General features: G+C 45.6%; 2 protein-coding genes across 6 annotated transcripts in view; one reads left to right on the forward strand and one right to left on the reverse strand.

Moving 5' to 3' along the window:
- Positions 1-5,738, forward strand: part of IRS4 (insulin receptor substrate 4) — a 23,402-nt gene extending 17,664 nt beyond the window's left edge. Inside the window, exon 2 of the mRNA XM_040614188.1 lies at positions 3,297-5,738. Within this exon, the coding sequence (XP_040470122.1) occupies positions 3,297-3,301 (5 nt within the window). The 3' untranslated portion in view covers positions 3,302-5,738. The remainder of the gene's footprint in view (positions 1-3,296) is intronic.
- COL4A5 (collagen type IV alpha 5 chain) overlaps positions 3,411-18,505 on the reverse strand; it is a 93,603-nt gene continuing 78,508 nt past the window's right edge. For all 5 annotated transcript variants that reach the window (XM_040614186.1, XM_040614183.1, XM_040614185.1 and 2 more), the window contains 10 exons: positions 17,928-18,061; positions 17,457-17,529; positions 17,241-17,312; positions 16,741-16,869; positions 16,375-16,473; positions 14,841-15,053; positions 14,327-14,504; positions 13,628-13,742; positions 13,143-13,315; positions 3,411-11,754 (listed from right to left, as the gene is read on the reverse strand). In XM_040614186.1, the coding sequence (XP_040470120.1) occupies positions 11,673-11,754; positions 13,143-13,315; positions 13,628-13,742; positions 14,327-14,504; positions 14,841-15,053; positions 16,375-16,473; positions 16,741-16,869; positions 17,241-17,312; positions 17,457-17,529; positions 17,928-18,061 (1,268 nt within the window). In that variant the 3' untranslated portion in view covers positions 3,411-11,672. The remainder of the gene's footprint in view (positions 11,755-13,142; positions 13,316-13,627; positions 13,743-14,326; positions 14,505-14,840; positions 15,054-16,374; positions 16,474-16,740; positions 16,870-17,240; positions 17,313-17,456; positions 17,530-17,927; positions 18,062-18,505) is intronic.

The following is an 18,505-nucleotide window of genomic DNA, read 5'->3' on the forward strand; positions in this document are numbered from 1 at the left end:
CCTCAGCCTTGTCTTACTTTTTTCTTTTTTTTTTTTTTTTTTTTTGGTGGTCGAGTTTCACAAGTTGCTTTTCTGCCTCTTCTGACACTGATATATGTCTTCACATACGTACGTATATATCGATTTAGATCTGTATCTCTCTCTATATATAAATGCTTGATGCTTTTATCCCCAAAAAAGAGCTGATGACTCAGGGCACCAGCCAGCTGTACTGCTCCAACTGCAATATTGAAATTTTCAGCTTAACAAAGGGATTAGAGAAGTGGTGACAACCCGTAACCCCATGTCTGAAAGGCTCAAGGCTTTATGAGACTGTTACCAGCTTGTAGGTAATGTGTACGTGAAACTCCCTTATGTTTATTTACAGTTGCCACAATTCTGTTTTAGCTTAAAAATGAAGAGGAAACATGCTGAAGTATAGCTTATGATGAAGGGGAGAGAGGGGGACGAATTAATGGGATCTTGTTTAACAAACACAAAGTTTCGGGAAGGGGGGACGCTGCGGGGAGGTCCTGAGCTTGCCTTTATGTGGGTGTAAAACTCAGTATTTGAGCCAGGACATCCAGGGAATTTTTAAATTGTAGTGAAGCTTAGTTTGAGGGTGTTTTTCTTCAGGTTTCTTATAAATTAGTCTGTGTTCATCTGGGCTCTGATGAGGGCTGAGCCTGCTTTGGAATTGGTTAGCACGCTGCCTTCTGAGTTGTGCTGGGCTTGTTCAAAGAATCAAACTTAGGAGTTCAGCAGGGTTTTTTCTTTGCTCTTAAGCTCTTCCTCTTCCCCTTCCCTTCCAAGTATCTTAAATGTAATTTGGCATAAGTTTCTGAAAGCTTGTAAAAAGTTTTATGTATAAATCCTGAGTTATGCCACACGGGATTTTCTGATTCAAACAGCTGGGCCTTTGCTTTTTGGAATGTTTTGGGGATGTGCTTGGAGAGATTAGAATAACTTGTCAAGCAGCTTTCAGGTGTGCCGTGTGTGTTAGGCGTGGAGGAAAAATGTCCTGACAAAAGCAGAGACAGTTTTTGAAGTTCCTTTTATGTAAGCTTATGGGTCCGCAGCAAGGAAAGGGTGGGGGGATGCTGGTAAATGTTAATTTTTACTGAATATAAGTTTAATATAGAAGCTTGAACTGGTTTAATGTGTGACTTGGATGCATCGTTGAGGTGTGATTCATTGCGAGCTGTGGTGCGTGTTTTCATCCTTTGGTCCTACAACAAAATAATATTTTTCTAAAGAGGAGAACTATTTAAAAAAGAATAGCTTCACTGAGCTTTTGTGAAAACAAAGCCATCGCTAACCACACCATGCTCGGTGTGGAACCAGCAATAGCTTTTTGTAGCGGTCGTTACAACACAAATGGGGATCCTGGAGTTGCGGGTGTACTTTGGCTGTCTGCTCCTTGAATTGTGGAAAACCTAGTGACTATATTTTCGAAATCACTATGTATTTGAAAAGTGAAACCCAGCAACCCAGACCTTGGTGTGGGTTGTGCAGGGATAAAAGGGAGTTTCCCCTGGAACTGAAGGACCCCTCTACTTCTGACCGCTCCAGTCCTGCCCTGTCTCTGGAGCAGTGGGCAGCCCTGGCCGAGGGCAGGGGCAGCTGCTCGGTGCAGCTCTTCTGAGCTTTGCTCTTTCGGCCTTCTTGCTTTTTTCTTTTGAAGCGACAGTATTTTTAGCTGGATGGAAATCAGAACTTCTTTGACTCAGGGTGGAGTTTGCATGTGCATACTTTAGGATTGGTTATGTAAGTAAACATACAGGTTTGCATTATTATACATAATGCTTGCCTGTTCCTGAGATGGTCGCATTTTCTTCAGCATATTCCTGCGGTGGAGGCGGTGAAGCCCTGCGCTTTCTTCAGCGAGGAGATGTAACAGCTTTCCTCGTGACCCCGCAGAAGGGCAGGATTAAGCTCTGAAGCCTCCTCTTTCGTTCCAGCACCGTGCTGGGCTCCTAACAAAGCGTTCCCCAGCCTGCAGCTCTTCTTGGCGGCAGTGAGGGCTTGTGCCGTGCACCTCCCAGGGGTGGAAGCAGACGTTTCTGTACCTGGTGTGTTCTGAAGGCTCAGTGTCTTTAGGGGGCTGTTGTTTCTCTACGCGAGCAGCCTGCTGCTTCCTTCTTCCCTGTAATGCCGGGAAGCAGGTCCCGCAGACAGGTGCCTCAGACCTTGAAGAGGAGGTGACCAAAGCCACCTGACTGGCAGGGGACGGTGCCCTCCGTCCTGGCTGGGAGGACCACCCGGGTGGGCGAGGACAGCCCGTCCAGATGGGGAGGCAGCACGACGCAGTGACGGGGCTGGTGGTGCCCCTCCAGCTGACACCAGTGCTCATGCTGGCTCTACTGGGAGCGTTGGGTTCCGCAGCAAGCCAAAATGTGAATTTTTGTGTGCTCCTCGATTCATGTTCATGCTGCTGCAGAGAGTGTCTGTGTCCCCTTGACCAGTTTTATCCGTGTCGGGAGCCTTTTGAGTCGCTCACCTTGGCACCTGCGTGGTTAACTGCGGAGCTGGCTGCTCAGGGCTCCCCCTCTCTGGGATGTCCATCCATGCCTTGCTGCCAGGCTGGGTCCTCCTGTAACACAAGAGGATGTTCCCCCACCCCGTTTCTCCCAGCACCTTGTACTTGCCTGTTCCAGGCAGCCTGGGGCCGCTGGCGGTGCGGGGGCAGCTTCTGCGCTGTGTTGCCTTTTGGTGAGTCTTGCTTCGGAAAGGGAAAGCTCCTCCGAGCTGGTGCTTATTAGAAGGAATCATGTTTTTTCCTGAAACGTTGAGGACGGGGCACGCGGCTGTCGTGACTCCTTGTTGGGCACGGGAGTTGCGGGCGCGTTTGTCGCGGTTCCGTCCCTGCCGTGAGCGGGAGCGTTGGCCGCAGCCTTCGGTACCCCTGGGTGAACGGACCTGCTCCGCGCCCAGCCCGCGCTGAGCCATGGGCTCCGTGCTGCGCATCGCCCGGCGCCTCGGGGGGCTCCATCTCCTCCAGCGGAGTACGGACAGCGAGCTGGGCTCCGTCCCACCACCGGGCGCCGGCAGTGGTGCTGGCACTGGTGCTGGTGCTGGCGGCCGCCCCAGCTCCTGTCCAGCGCCCACGTGTCAGCCTGTGGTGGCCCTTCGGCCTCGCTCCAGCCTCCCTGGCTCTTCCTCATGGGCCAGGGTGCCCTGGCGGGGCCCGTGCCCTCCGGTCAGCAGCTGTCGCTCCTGCGATGGATAAGCTCCATCTCTCTGGAAAACACGTATTTTTTTTCCAGTATAACTCGCATTTAAAATGTCACTGACTTTTTTTTCCCCTTCCCTTCCAGACTGACTGCATTGCCATGGAAACCATTGTTGGAAGAGAAGACTTTTCTGCTGGTAACTCCAGAAACTGTGTGGTGCTTTTGGAAGCAAAGCTCAGCTCCAGCCGGCTACTTTCATTTCCACCAGCACGGACATAGACACACATCCTTTTAATTGTTTGGGTTTTTTTTTTTTTTTCCATAGACATCAGCTCTCTACAGTCGAATTAATTTGAATTGAGATTTTTTTTTCATAGCTGTGCTTTGGTGATGGAATTTGGTCTTTCGTGTCCTATCTATTTGGGAGGCAGTGTGAATGCTAATAGGAGATCCCTGTATGCCCCTTTCTCCCTCCTGCCTCTCCCGTTAATATTTTTTTTTTAATTTATATTCTGAGAAGTCAAAGCTGGTTTCTGATTGTCTGTTTAACATGGGTTTTGCTTCTCTGGTACATTAACAAGTGGTTAGCTTAAAACACGTATTGTTTAGGAATATTTTGGCAGTTCAGGATTTCTGTCGGGTGGCGGGGTGGAAGGAGGGAGGGAGAGGTGCACGTTAGCTTGAGGGGTGAACCCATGGGACTCAACGGGTCTGGGGAGAAGAGACCTCTTCTGCCTTTTTTTCCTAATTTTTTTTTAAAAGGTTTTGCTTTTATGGTACAAGAGGTATTTCTTGATCATAGGCTAGAGTATTTTAAATCAAATGTCTGTCAGAGCTTAAACTGAATTATTTTTTTCCGCTCAGAATTTTGGTATGTACAAAGTAGGATTAATGGGCTGGTTGTCTTGTAGATTGTTTTCGTTCTTACCCTCAAGATACTTGTTTATAAATACAAATTGTGTAAAATGAGGTTTTTGTTCATGCATTCGAATGGAGAACTGCAGAGTCGTATCCAGCGTCTGTGACTTCTGCGTGACACTTGTCAGCTGTAGCTTTTAAAGGGAAACCACCCTAATTGATCTTACTGGCAACCTAAGTCCCGTTCTTAATTTGGGGCTATTTTTGTTCTTTCTTCCTGGCATAATGGGGAAAAAAGTAAAATGTTGGCTCATCAATTGTCTTTATCCCACTTACAGAAATGTGAACAATGACTATTTGACATTTTAAAAATAAGCCCTGATTTTTCTACCATTTAAGTGCTTCACTCTTGTACTGGATTATTTTTTTTTTTTTTGGTTGAAATGAGTTTAGGTTTTTAACACTGCTATGAACTTCAAAGAGCACGACACTAGTCGTTGGTACATGCGATGTATAATAAAAGGCACTGACGATTGGTCAAGGGTTTAGAAGTGGTACACAAATCCTCATGCTGTACTGCACCACACAGCTGGTAATCCTCTACATTGTATATTGTACAACTGATTTGTCAGGCTGCCTCACCTCTAACATACAACCTTTAAATTGCTAGTACAGTTTGTATAACAAATTAGACACTGTCAACTCGGATTGTTCAGTGATGTGTACCCAAATCTATTTTTAAGTAGTATTAAAATGTACATGTCACTAAAATATGAAGACTTTTTTTTTTCTTTTTTTTTTTCCTGGAAACATGGTACCAATCAGTTTACTCAGTGTCTAGTGACAGGAAAAACTGTTGCTACGGGGTTTAAAAGCACAGACCTGTTTTTGATTCTGGAGGAGAAGTTCAAGTTGGTACAGTTACTCGTTGCTGCTAAACGTACACAAATTGAAAATACGACCACTCTTACAGACCACGATACTGTCTTGCCATATAGCTTTTGTTTGGTCTCATAAATTAATAATGCAATACGTAGACAGCTTTTTATAAAGCTTTACATCTTTTCTAAGAAATCAAAATTTGGATGAAGATAGTTCTAAACATTTAATGTGAAAGGAAAAGGTTGTTTTGAAGAAATTTGTTACATATTTCATATTAGATCCCTGAGGCTGCCATTGTACAATATACAGCACTGATTTAATAAATGCTGAATAAATAAGTAAATGGGTAACCTCAAGTATAGTGGTACAAATACTAATAGGTACGGCATAATAAATATGCAATCTTTTTGAATCTCTTAGTTTACAGCAACTAATTTATTCAGTATTGTGCTGGAAGAACATTTTCAGATGATGTAAAACATATCACTATATATACTACCTTCCAGCTACCCGTTTATGCTGCTGTATAGTACAAAAATACCAATGATAGAACAATGTTTGTCCTGTAAATTTAATTTGATATTGGACAGTTATTGTCTGTACAAACTAAAACATATATGGTTGAAACTGTTCATTATATTTGCTATTTCTGCTTCACAGATCTGTTTTAAAGTTGAGCTGATTGATCTGGCTTTGTCTTCCATTGTAAATATTGTTCTGTTGTTTTCTTTGTAAAACACATCGCGTTTGCGGTTTTGGGAGACTGGCTTGAAGCTCTGTATAGTGTTTATATTTATCTGACTTGGCTTTCCATAGAGCTACTTGCAGTAAATACGTGTTCATGTAGCTCTGCGTCTGGGTTTTATTTTTAAACAAACTTTTGGGTTTTCTGTCTGTCAGAAGCGCGTTTCCTCCCGCCGCGGCTGCTTGCTGCTTCAAGTGGTTTTGTCACCCTCTGTCCCTGAAGGTTTGGAGAAGCTTTTGGCGTCTTTTGGGGGAGCGATTCCCAGCCTGTCCAATTTTCTCTGCCGCTTAGTGTGAAAGGTAACACACAGCAAAACACCCAGGAGTTTTCTTTGTCGTAGACTCATAGTGCTGGTAAACAACTGGATTTCTGAATGGAAACCCAAACAATCAGTGCCTGGTACTTGCTTTTTCTGCTTGAAGTGCAGAAGGCGGTAGCGATGTTGTGTTTGTAACTGTCTGTGACTGGGTATGGGAGTTTTGTGATCAAAAAGTACTAGTCCTGGGAGGAATTTTTAGCAGTGTAGGATCAAATAGGTTCCTGTCTGTAGAGCTGAGGGTAGAAGGGAACACGTACAGCTTGCTCTTGTAAGTTTTGTAGTAAGGCTTTGGTTCACTGTGTGTTAAATAAGGTCTCGGTGTGTAAAACCAAAAGCTGTATAGATACCATGTTATTTCAGGTGATGCTCCCACTTGTAAAACCAACGGTAGTTCCATTGGCAAATACCAGCAAAACGTGGAGTGCCCAGTCAGGGTCCTCGCTGACGGGAAGGCTGCGCCGGTAATTCTGTCGAGAGGTTTTTATCCATAGGTGTGAGCGTAGATGATCTGTGTCAGTGTGGGTGCTTACTGGGAAATGCCTTGGATTAGCCTTTGCTTTAATTGTAATTCTTACCCTGTTCCTCAGAGCAGTGCGGTGGAAGAACTCCCTGTGAAAGTCCAGCGTGCTGGAAGAACAGGGTTTTCCTCAAATAAAGCAGCCCCTTGCTCAGGGCGCCGCGTCGTAGCGTGTAGCCTGTGTTGGGGAGCAAAAGGGGACCGTGCTGCTCTTACGTGGCAGGAACAGCCCCACCGGCAGGAAACAAACAGCAAAAATTATCCGAACAGTGTCAGGCCTGTTGTGACAGTCTCACAGTAACGGCTTTAAGAGACCTTTGGCTGAATGTCTCTGATCTGAAACGGGCTGACTGCTTGAGGGGTTTTTTTGGGGGGTGGGGGGTGGAGGACATCATTTTGCACTAATCCTTCAAACCCCTTTGGGTGAATCCTTGACAGAACTCCGGTGCATGGTGAAAGCAAAGCCTGCAATTAAAACCAGGAGGCAAGGTAGATTTCTTATCGGAATTTGAAGACAGCCACTAGGCTACGTCTTGGAAGTCTTGGTTTTGAAATACGTTGTCCCATTGTGCTGGCCCTTGCGCCTGGCCAAGCGATGCGGTGCTGGGAACAGTCGGGTCACTGGGCAGGAGGGGCTGGTGGTGGGGGAGGGGGCCCTTCGTGGGGTCCCCAGGTAGCAGAGCAGCTTGTATTGTGTTTGGCCCCGTCCCTGCATCCTCTTGGCTACAGCAGTCGTGTCCCCTCAGATATAAAGACGTTTCCTCATTTTTCCATGGAGGGTTGGGAAGCGGTGGCCTGGGGGAGCAGGACTATGCATACCTGGGAGGTGAGGGCTTCCCCCCGCCGCCCCTTCTGTAAGGAAACGCACCCCGCCTCGTTTCTTTTGTTTTCGGCCAAGTCATTGAGTTTATTTAGAACTTTGCGAAGCAGCATTAGGGTTGTGGGGGAGCGGCTGTCAGGAATCTCTGGCTCGGGGGGCGCCGGAGCTGGTTGGCACAGCACCCTCTGCCACTGCCCTGCGCTGCACCCAGGGCTGTCACGAGTACCTTTGGTGCAGCCGTCCGCCTGCTTTACTAACCAGTTACTCTTCACCTCGCTGCCGGCTGAGGCTGTTCTTGGGCAGCGGTCACCTGCCTGCTGCACAGCGGTCGGGTTAATAATCTTCCTTCCAAAAGTGAATCGTTCCAGATACTTACCCTACATCGAAAATGTAGACCGCTGTTACAGCTCCCCTGAGCTCACCGCCGCTCCTGCCTTCCGTTGGTGAGTGCCCTGCTTTATGTCGATAAAGTACCCTGGGAAGACTGAATTGTTCTAGTGGCAGTAGCCGTAGCAGCAGAGGTGTGATGTGTCCAGCAACAGCACAGGGCGGCCTACAGCCTGACTTTCCGGGCAGGAAGGGCCTGTTAAGAACACGTAACGCTGCTGGCAGCGGTGTAGCCCCCAAGCTGGCACCATGAGCTGCCCTCAGTGCTGGCCCTGGGCTGGCACTTCGTACGGTTCCAGCCACGTTCTGACTGCAAAATGCTTTAGCGAGACACTGAAGTGTACGGAAAGTCATTGCGGAAGGTCAGACTTTAGACCTTGGGCATTTGTTGCTTGCAAGATCAATATATCACTCTTTGAAGTTCTAAACCTGCTCCCCAAAACAGGTGCTCCCTTCTCTGCCCTTTGATGGGAGAAATCCTCGCTCCAGAGGGGATGGAGCGTTAGACAAGGATGGATGCTGCGGGCTTAGGAGCTTCTGAAGCACCAGGGTCGTGCGTGGCCTTGTCCCTGGTACGGAACTGCGGCCGCGCTGCCCCGCACCCGCTCCGCTGCGCAGGGGGCACTTCTGGCTGCAGAACTGTTCCACAAGTTCCAGTCCCACCTTATAAATGAATTTAAGGTCAAAGGAAGCTTTTTCCTTTTGGTCAAGGATTATAGTAGGGCTCACTGGGGTGAAGGGAGATACTGAAATCCTGTCCTAAGCAGAGCTTCGTTCTTACATACTAGAAGGCTGTAACTCCAAGTTCGGCGTAAGGTTGCTGGCTTAGGGCTCGCAAACCAGGATGCCTTTACAAAGTTGTGTATTTTTTTTTTCCACTCATCAGCCCAGTTGCAGCTGCCAGTACCCCGCCTGCAGCGAGCTTTCGAGAACAAGAACTGGGCAGGGAGCAGAGACAGGTAACGCGCTCCCCGCCCCCCCAGCCTGTGTGTTTTAGTCCCCGCTGCGCGTCCCAGCTTCATTCCAAGCTGTGTGGCGCCCTCGAGTGGCCGGAGCGTGCAACTCGTCCCCAGGCAACTTGGAATAATCTTCCAGGTTCCTGGTCAAGACTAACTAAACCAGGCAAACTTTACAGGATTAGATAAGAGAGTAAAAGTTTTAGTTAAAACCAAATCAGACGTGAGGCAAAGGCGCCTTCACTGTCGCCGAAGCGGGTTCTGAGCCAGACCGGGGTTCCGTTACACCAAAGACGTTTAAGGTTCTAATGTTCCAAACAGTTTTCTACTTTTTTAAATAATAAATCTGCAAACACAAGCTTTTACCTGTAGTTTAATATTTATATACTGATGGATAGCACCTAGAGGCCCCAACCAACATTTGAGATTTGAGCCCCCTCAATGTCTCTGCCCCAAAGAGCTTACAGTCTAAGCAGTCAAGAAGTAGGAGAAAAGCACAACCACGCGCTGTTACAGACAGTAACTCTGCTCCAACACCAGCCAAGTGATTTACCTGCTCCAAGGCACAGGATGTATGATGGGAATTAAACCATCGCCTGAATCTCTGCTGCAGGTCTCGGGTAAGAGAGGCTCCTTCCCCTCTAGACCGTTTTTCTCTTAATAAAAAACAGCCCGTTTGGACATCTCAGCCTGAGGCTGGTTAAGGCTCAGGACCGCTCCAGGCCAGGGCGAGAGCTGCCGGAACAGAACAGAGACAGTGTCGGGCAGAAGTGTCGCGACTTACTTGGCCCACTTCCATTTTCTGTGGTCATCGCGTGGATTTGGCACCTAAAGCTGCCCCAAGAGCGGCTGTTCCGGGTGCTATGCCCATTAGCCTGGACCGGCAGCTCCTGTCCTCCCGGTTCACTGGGCTTTGCTTTATGCGCTGCCCGAATCTTAGACAGAAGCACTGGGCGCATGCTACGAGAACAAACCGGCTCTGCCTTTTCCTGTGTCTCCCCGCGTGTGAACACCTCGTGGTGGTGAGTGCAAGATGGGGGTGGTGGTGGGGGGGGCTGGGAGAGCCCTTTCCTGTGGGAGCTCCTTGACCTTAGCACCCGTCCTTCTGCTTTTGGGGGCTGGGGATAGGCTGACGTGTTCATTTGAGGCTTCCGAGGAGCCAGCACTAGGATACGGGCTTGTGTTCACCAGAGGAGCCTTGCTATTGTATTCCAGCTTTGGTAACAAGTTCTTGACTTGGAGGTAGCAGCAGGTTCAGTTTATTTCTATATGCATCGGCAAACCAAAATGAAATGAGTTGAAGGATGCACGTTGCTGAATTGCCCACTCTCTACCAACATAGATAACTGCAGCTAATTGAAATAAAGACAAAGCTATTAATGTTTTGCACTTTTAAAACTAAAGAACTTCAGTTTCATACTCAGTTGAAAGCTTTTGAAATCAGCACCGATCTCACTGTATAAGTCGCTGCCACCTGGTCGGTCACCAGTCCTATGTCTTTTGTCAAATGTGCATAAACCAAGGAGATTTCTGATGCTCCGTGTTTACAACGATAACTGCAAGGTAATAACGAATAGCCATTAGCAGATAAATTACTTAACAGTAGTTGATAAACAAATACACTTCACCTGTATAAAGCAGTATGTTAATTCACAAGTTAAGTTGTACTGGTAGTTGATACAACAAAAATATTTAAGTCTCATCACTTGACAAATCCTCTTGCTCTGTCAGGGAGCTCTGCTTGCACGGAAGGCGGGTGGAACAGCACTGACGGCGGGAGCCGAACAGCCCCGCGTACAAAAAGTGATCACTTCTCAGCTATTGCACCAGGAGTGACGCTCTGGGACATACCCGGTAGGAGTCTTACAAAACTACGTCGGAAAGACCGCGTGCACCATCTTTCAAGGCCTTATGTGAACCATACGTACACAACAGTCGCTGCATACCGTAAATGCATTGTGGATGTGTATAAATTCACATAAGATTAAAGTATTTAATTTGTAAATATGAAAGCTTCCACCAACTTATACTTTATGTTTTTTGGAAGGTTTCTTAGCGTGTACACTATTTTGGATAAAATGCATGACACGAGTAGAGGTTTCAGGTGAGCATAATCTTAAATGCTTTGGTAACTGGATATTCCCAAGGAAGAGGTTTTCTTAAACCAAACCCATTACTAAAATGTGAACGTGACTTTTATTCAGAAAAGAAGGATATAGAATATGGCTAATAATTTCACATATTTTCACAAGATACAAAAAACCCCTTTTCAAATGGATTGGGATTTCTAAGCACAAATAAAACCACTGATAGCATGGTGTACAACATTTAAAACCCTGATCAAAATGACTTCAGAATAATTGTGCATTCCCCCAATATATCGGGTTGGCAACTGAGGAAGGAAATGAAATATTAAATGAGTAAATTGGCGTGAGAGGGGTAAATTCTCTCTGTACCACAAGTTTCATAATAAAATACGGCCGTATCTTTCAATTTTAGACATAAGAATTTTTATATCAGTCTGGTTTGTTTCTAACTGGAAGTTTAAACTAAAAAGGTGTTTACACAATATACACATTTCATTACTTACAAAGAGAAATAAGCTTAAAATTTCATATTAAAAACCTGGGATACAGTAGGGTTAGTAGCACCATGAAAAATGTTTTTCAAAACTGCAGTCTTGTTATTTTAAACATACTCAGTGCGTCATGTTTTTCTTTATTCTCTTGGTTGATTCAAAAAGGTGCCATTTTGGTACAGGGAGAGAAATGAAAAATTTCATCTTCTGATCCTTTGTGAACCTCAGGTGTTCTTTTCTGTTTCCAAGAGGTCAATTCTTTCATCTTAGTCCTGTTGTCAAATATGTACCGAACAACCCTTAGTTTGGCACACGAGTGAGGTACACTGGAATTTGCATGGTTAAAACAGTTTGGATGTGGTTTTTCTTTTCTTTCTGCACAGTAGCACCATTGTTGCAGCTGGAAGACAGTGCATCTTAGGAATTTTCAACTGTTTTATAAAACATTCTCCAAGACGTTACGTCTTCTTCATGCAAACTTGACAACGACTAATACGCGTCCTCAAGTCTCCAGCTTTCAGTGTCTCTGACTGAGGTTTACTGGGTGACAGACACAAAGGTAAGGTCAGGTTAGATTTTTCTTTGTTTACAGAACTCTTCCTTTAAACTTTTACTTAATTCACCATTTAAGGTAACACAAATACATAAGCGGGGAATTAGTTTTCTTTAAGAGTGATCTTTCCCTGCGTCCTCAGCACCGAGTGACAGGCAGATGCTCGGGTTTGGCCACTGTCTCAGTATACACAAGACAGGCTAATGGACTGCTCGGGCGAGCACGTGACGTAGCACAAATACCAACCCGCCTGGAAGGTGAAGTTTGTGCTTTTGAGACACTGTTTCTGAGGTCTTTGCAGGTAGCCTTTGGGCTTCTCAGTTGAAGGGAACTTTAACTTTATGTGTACACAGAGTAAGTCCAATTCTTAAAAGTTTCTTTTAAAAAAATAGAATAAAAACGAAAGTTGTGTTTATGGGAGAGAGCAAATAGCAGGTAGAACGCTCAAAGGTGCACGGCAGTTATTAGTAGGCAGTTTTCACCAGTCTATTACCGCTAACCAATGACCCTGAAAACTTAGCGATGGCTGTTTAATGCACATTGAAGTATCGTGGTTGTAGGTGTTAGACAAAACCAGCTCCGGGGCCAACACTGCTGTGTAGCACAGCGCGCATTCCAGCCCTGTGCCACAAAGCCACGTTTTTCAGTTAGGCGGCAGCGGGAGTATTTATGAGGTTTTTATCAGTAGACAAACAGGATAGTAGCAATTTGTTCTATGAAAGGAGATGATTTTTCAAAGGAAAAAAATGGATTTTGCTACTCAGATTGAAAGGGAAGAAGTTCGAGAAGCTGAGACTCCAGCTGAAATGCTGAGTGCAGAACGTCCCTTGGCTTCCTTGCAGCCCAAACGTCATCCTATTTCTGCAGAGTGCTGGAAAAAATGCTTGCCATAGAGGCTGTGAAACCTCCCTCCTTTAAAAAACAGGTTGTATGACCATCTGCCTTAAAAGGTTTAAGTAGAATGGATCTTGCCCTTCATACCTGTCCCTTGGATGTGTGTGAACTACCTTTTCAAATATTTGAGTCTATTGAAAAGCCTGGTAAGAAGAAAAAAACCCATCAAAATGGGCAGTTTAGGCTCCAAATACAGTAACTACAATAGGACTGCTTTCAGAGAAGGTAATACTAAATGTGAATAAGAACTGCCACAAAAAGAATCTGACTCCTTGCAAAACAGAATGTGCCCTAGCAAGTTTTTACATAATATTAAAGGCTTACCAAGGAAACACTTGAAAAACTGGTTGTGAGGGGGAAAACAAGCTAAACCATTTCTCTATACTCCTGTAAACAAATCTCTTTTGATCTTTGGAATAAATTCAGTTTCCAAAGCTTTCATTCTGGAATAAAGTAATATACAAGAAACAGGCTTTCTTACCTGAACATTTCTGACACCTCTACAGTTGCCAGCCAGAAACTATATGAATTGGCATAGTAATTACAAGTGCCACGACCATGGCATTCAATAAACGGAGCCGAGCGGAATTCTTCTAAACAGGATCCAGGCGATGCCAAGGCCTGTCCAGAGCCTTCTGCTCCAGCACTAGTGTGCTGGTGGAGGAAAGAAACACACAAACAAGAGTCTTACAGTAGGTGCTAAAAGTTAAATAGCACAGCATTCAGCTACCAAAAGAGCCACTGATCGTTCCCGGTTGAGATAATGGGGTGTCAGACACTTCCATAAATATCAGATACACTGGGCTCTGGGCACTGAAAAAATCACACTTAATCTTGGCTACTACAGTTAGTAATGCAAGGTAAAGGCTTTCGAGTGACAACTATTGTAGTTTTTAACAAAGCCAGCAACTAGTTGAGGGCACTAGTGGGTACTGGCCACTTCTTGGAGCAGGAGGCGGCTCTTACCATCATGAAAGAGTAACCGATCCAAAGGGAGTCCCAGCCTGGCGGACAGGAGGGAATCTGAATGGTCTGACTGTGAACAGCTATCACCATCGCAGGAGCTTCGCACACAACGCATCTGGACACAGGGGAAGCATCAAAGAAACATGGGGTATTAAAATATAATGGCAGCGTGTTTTATTAACAATTCTTGACACAGAGAATGGGAGGAAAACTCCTCTGAGAAGCTGTCCTGTTAATCCAGACTTCTACTTCTCAGATATTTTGTAACTACAGTAAGACAGTAGTGTGGAGTACAAAATCTGCCTGCACTTACACTAACAACTATCAGGTAAAGTAGTGAAGCAGTTCCTGAAATGAAAGCTGGAATCTCCAAGTCCTCAAGTGAACGCCTTAATCCTAGAGCTAATGGCTCTCATGTTCTTTTTCCTGTCTGTGGAGATTCTTGCACTGCTGACCACACAGCCTCCTCAGTCAAGGAGAGCTCCTAGAGCCCTTCAGCCTCTAATTAGCACTGCTGCATGCAGACAGACCTTTTCAGACAATGGAGACTTTAAAACAAGCTCTTTTCCTAGTATTTGCCAGAGCAAAACATGACAGATTCATCTGCTAATATCCAACCAGCACGTTGGAAACACGTGGGTAAGATGTGCTGTTTATCCAGACATTCAAAAAGAGACCTGATAGCCTGCTCTGTCTCACCGGCTGATGAATGGCTGGATGCTCTGCCCAGTCAGTGGCTCCATGCTCATCGGCATTGGCTCCGGAGTTGACAGCCAGTAGGAATAGTCATTCCTTGATGCAAAATTACAAACGTTGTTGATGTTGCAGAACATGAAGGGCATGGTGCTGAAACGTCTGAGACAGCTCCCAGCAGTACCTACAGAGTAAGAGACATAAAATGCGACAGCAAAGTTTTCACTTTGTGGTGTTTCATAGCAATTCTTTGAGACCAGTAATTGTGTATTCTTCCTCTCCACCTGTGAGTGCACAGCACGTGCGATCAAATTGTCACATGTGGGAAAACTTACCCTCTCAGTTTTGGCATACATTTTTCACCCAGACTTACGATGTGCGACCTCAGGAGGTAGTAGCTTTTAGTATGCAATTCCCACCCTCACCTAAGAAATCTGTAAGACTGTCGTATTGTCAGGGAACCAGAGCATTTGAAGCAGCAGCTCTTCCCCTTAAAGACAGAACATACAGAGCATCTCACCCAAATCTTGGCCGTGTGCTCTCTCGTTTCCTTGCACATATAGAAGAGAGAATCCATCATATATTCTTGATGTTCCTTGCGGACACAGTGGTGTATCCCTGGTCTGGCTGTGCCGAGTTATAAGGAATCCATGAGCAACAGAAGCTGTTCCAGGAGGTCCAGGTGGGCCTTGTAAGCCATCAGGACCAGGAGGTCCCTGTATTCCTCGTGAACCTGTTCACGCCAGAGAAACACAACACGGTATTTGTTAACACCAATTCTTGCTCTTTTAGGACTAACGTAGCTCTGAAAGGTAGATGGTCTTGTGATTACGGTGCTTGTGAGTTGGGGGACTTGGAATCTACTAACACTCTTCCTCAAATTATTCTTTTATGTAAGCTTGGGTAAATAGCTGAGGCTGTCACAGCTAGTTACAACGGTGGAACTTCCCTGTGTTTTAGGGGTATTGTGAAGTTCAATACATTGAGTTGAGAGGCGCTAAGGTAACAGCCGCAGTGGCCATGACAGCCACTGGAATGAATCCAAATCGGCTTCCCAATTCCAAAACATATCTGTGTATGCAGCTTAAAAAGGTAACGTTGAAGTATCTTGCTCAAGATCACAAAATAAATGGTAGAGCCAGAAACAGAAGCAAGCCCTGCTGTAGGGCATGCTCTGGTACCACCTGAGCCGAAGCCTACCAAAATGGATAGAACTGCTGCAGTCAGTTCTGGAGTAGGTTACAGAAAGCGGAGATAAGACTAGAACAACCTTGAATGAGAGCAAGAATGAGTCACATACTGAGAAAGGTACCAGAAAAGGCATTTGTTCTTGAACAGCAAAAATATCAGGAAACATAACTACAAATATTTAGACTATGTTATTCCACAGCCATTATTATTTACATTTTTTTTTTTCACTAAAATAATGCTAACAGATTCCATAGAGTTACTCAGAGAAAGAGGGGGGGAAAAAAATTTTGCATTTCTGTGCTGGTTTAACTGTTTGAATTCTAATAGGTTTTCTCATAAGTTGCAAAATATAGCTGCGTAATATGTCCCATCTTCTTTAGAAAACTGTCCCAGTGCCTAGTCTGATTTCTTTTCTCAAATCTAATTCAGTAGTTCTAAGCTATAGCTGCACGGTAGCCTGATCTCTGCCTTTGGTGAAATGCTTTCCTTTATGAAAGAAATCCTCATTCATGATTTCCAAGCAAAATTAAAAATATTTTACTAATCTCTCTCTTCTGTTTCTTATTATCTTCTTTATCTCCTGTGCATCATCTGTGCTGCAAAGGGGATGACATTAGGCTTGAGATAAAGCACTCTACCATATTATTCAGCAATGACTGGAAACATATTGGTTCCAAGAATATTCCAAACCAAGTATGTTCACCCGCTTGTAATATTTTTGCATTAAGAAAATCCTAAAATTATAATTTTATTATTTTTTTCCATGAGGCAAAGATCTCACTTGCCAGTAGTAGCCTGCACTCACAAAAAGGAGCAGGGAGCATCTCTTTTTCCACCGAGTCCTTGTAGGATAAGCACCATACCTGGCTGGCCTGGAAGACCTCTCTCTCCTTTACGTCCTGCTGGACCATCAAAACCAGGTAGTCCATCTCGCCCTGGGTCACCAGGAAGGCCAATTGGACCTAGAGTAGACAGATGCATAACTGAAATAAAAGCTCTTGAAATCTCACTACAGAAATCTTTAAATTGCCTGGGACTCATCTGTTGTTTCTTCATGATAGATCAGACGAGAACAGACCGTTAACCCAGAATGTAGAACCCTACACTTATCTATTATCTCTTGCTGAATTCCCTAACTTCTTGTCTCTGCAGCCTACGCCAAGTGACTCCCGTTGCAGCTGCAGTCAGCTATACGTAGTCATTTTCGCGGCAGCCACCTAGGATCCTACCTGGCAATCCCTGTGGCCCTGGCAGTCCAGGTGGCCCTTTCGACCCAGGCTGTCCTGGAGGACCCGGGGGACCAGGGTCGCCTTTGACAACTATGCTTCGTCCAATGGTACCGGGTAAACCTGGCGGACCTGAGAGAAAGCAGCTTAGTATTAGATAAACCAAGGTGGAAGAGAGCATTAAAATAGTTTCAGTTATTCTTTATTGCCAAGAGCTCTATCAATGCAAAGAGTAAGTGCATACATAAGGCATAAGAGTACTCTTGGTGATCCCCTCCAAAACTGGACACCTCTCGCAGGGGCTGATCCACGCGGACTGGATAAGAGTATACAATATGGTAGGATTACTTGAACGGCTAAAAAGCATAGCCTGGAATTGTGTTTAAGCTGGTGCTCACTTAACCGCTGTCATTGCTGGCTGAGCCCCACTCAGTCTTACACCTGTGTAACAGATTTTACTGGCAGCGAGCAAAAGCAACAGCGACGCTGCCCAGGGCTCCTACCTGGTGGGCCTGGCAGTCCTTGGCTGCCTGTGAGGCCAGCGGGTCCCGCAGGTCCACTGGGACCCTTCATACCTGAAACATCAAATTCACACAGTTACACGGTGGAAGAACATGCTGTCTTACAGTATCTGCTGCAGGAATGGCCAAAATCAGGCTGCTTTCCTCCCTGAGGGGCTGTTACTCTGGAGGTTTTCACTTTAAACCCCAGTTAAATACCTGGGAATCCTGGCACGCCTGGAACCCCGGGGTCGCCCTTCATTCCATTCAGACCTGGACGGCCAGGATCCCCCTGAACAGAACAGCTTCATGTTATTCACTCAGCTCCTCAGGAGTTTCAGAAAAACACACAGAAAAGGTGGCTGGGGGACAGATAAGCACGCTTTGGGTCTGTGAACTGGTGCCTTGAAGGGCTGAGGCTCTGCGTTTGCTCACTGCCCTGGGTGCCGTCAGAGAACGCTGTAACGTGAAGTGCACATTGACAGCTCCAGCTCCCATGGGAATATAACGGGGACATCCTGCCCAGATTCTGGGGGATAATTATGGAAAAGATCCTTTTACTTGCAACAAGACAGGGTCTCAGATACTGCATTTTGGCTTTCATTTTACTATGCTAAATTGCATGCTCCACACGAACATTTTCCATTTTTACTGCATTTAAAAATAAACTAGGGGGAAAACACGTCCTACCTGGCGTCCAGGTGGTCCTTGGTCTCCCTTTTGGCCAGTCAGGCCAGGTGGGCCAGGTGGACCTGGGTTCCCTTTTTCCCCTTTAAGTCCTCCACTGCCTGGTGGCCCTCGTGGACCTTCTGGGCCTGGTGGACCTTAACGTTGCAGAACAGATACGCATATATCAGTACGTATCAACCATTGTCCCCAAGTTTGTGCCTTCAGCGTCAAATAAAATTAAAAGATATTTTGGCTTGACTTCCCAGCTCTATTTCAACGCTGAATTCAGGATAAACTAAAAGGAAAACAAATAGAGGGATTATTTGCACTACCCAAATCAGGAACCGAGGCTCCTCATCTAGCTGACGAAGCGAAGCAGGTCCTTCCAGAAGGCAGCGCAACCACCTCAGCTGCATTAGAAGCTTACCAGTGACCAGACTGGTGCCTTTCATAGGAGCCAAGAAACCCAAAATCAGATGGTACAAATATCCCCTCTGTTGACCTGCATTACATTCATCACCTCCTAAGTGCTACCCGAACAGACTGAATTCCTTTTGAAAGCCAGTCTTGACAGTGTAAAGTACTGCTGCTTTTTTGCT

This window comes from Falco naumanni, chromosome 14 (assembly GCF_017639655.2).
Source record: "Falco naumanni isolate bFalNau1 chromosome 14, bFalNau1.pat, whole genome shotgun sequence".
Classification (NCBI taxonomy): Eukaryota; Metazoa; Chordata; class Aves; order Falconiformes; family Falconidae; genus Falco; species Falco naumanni.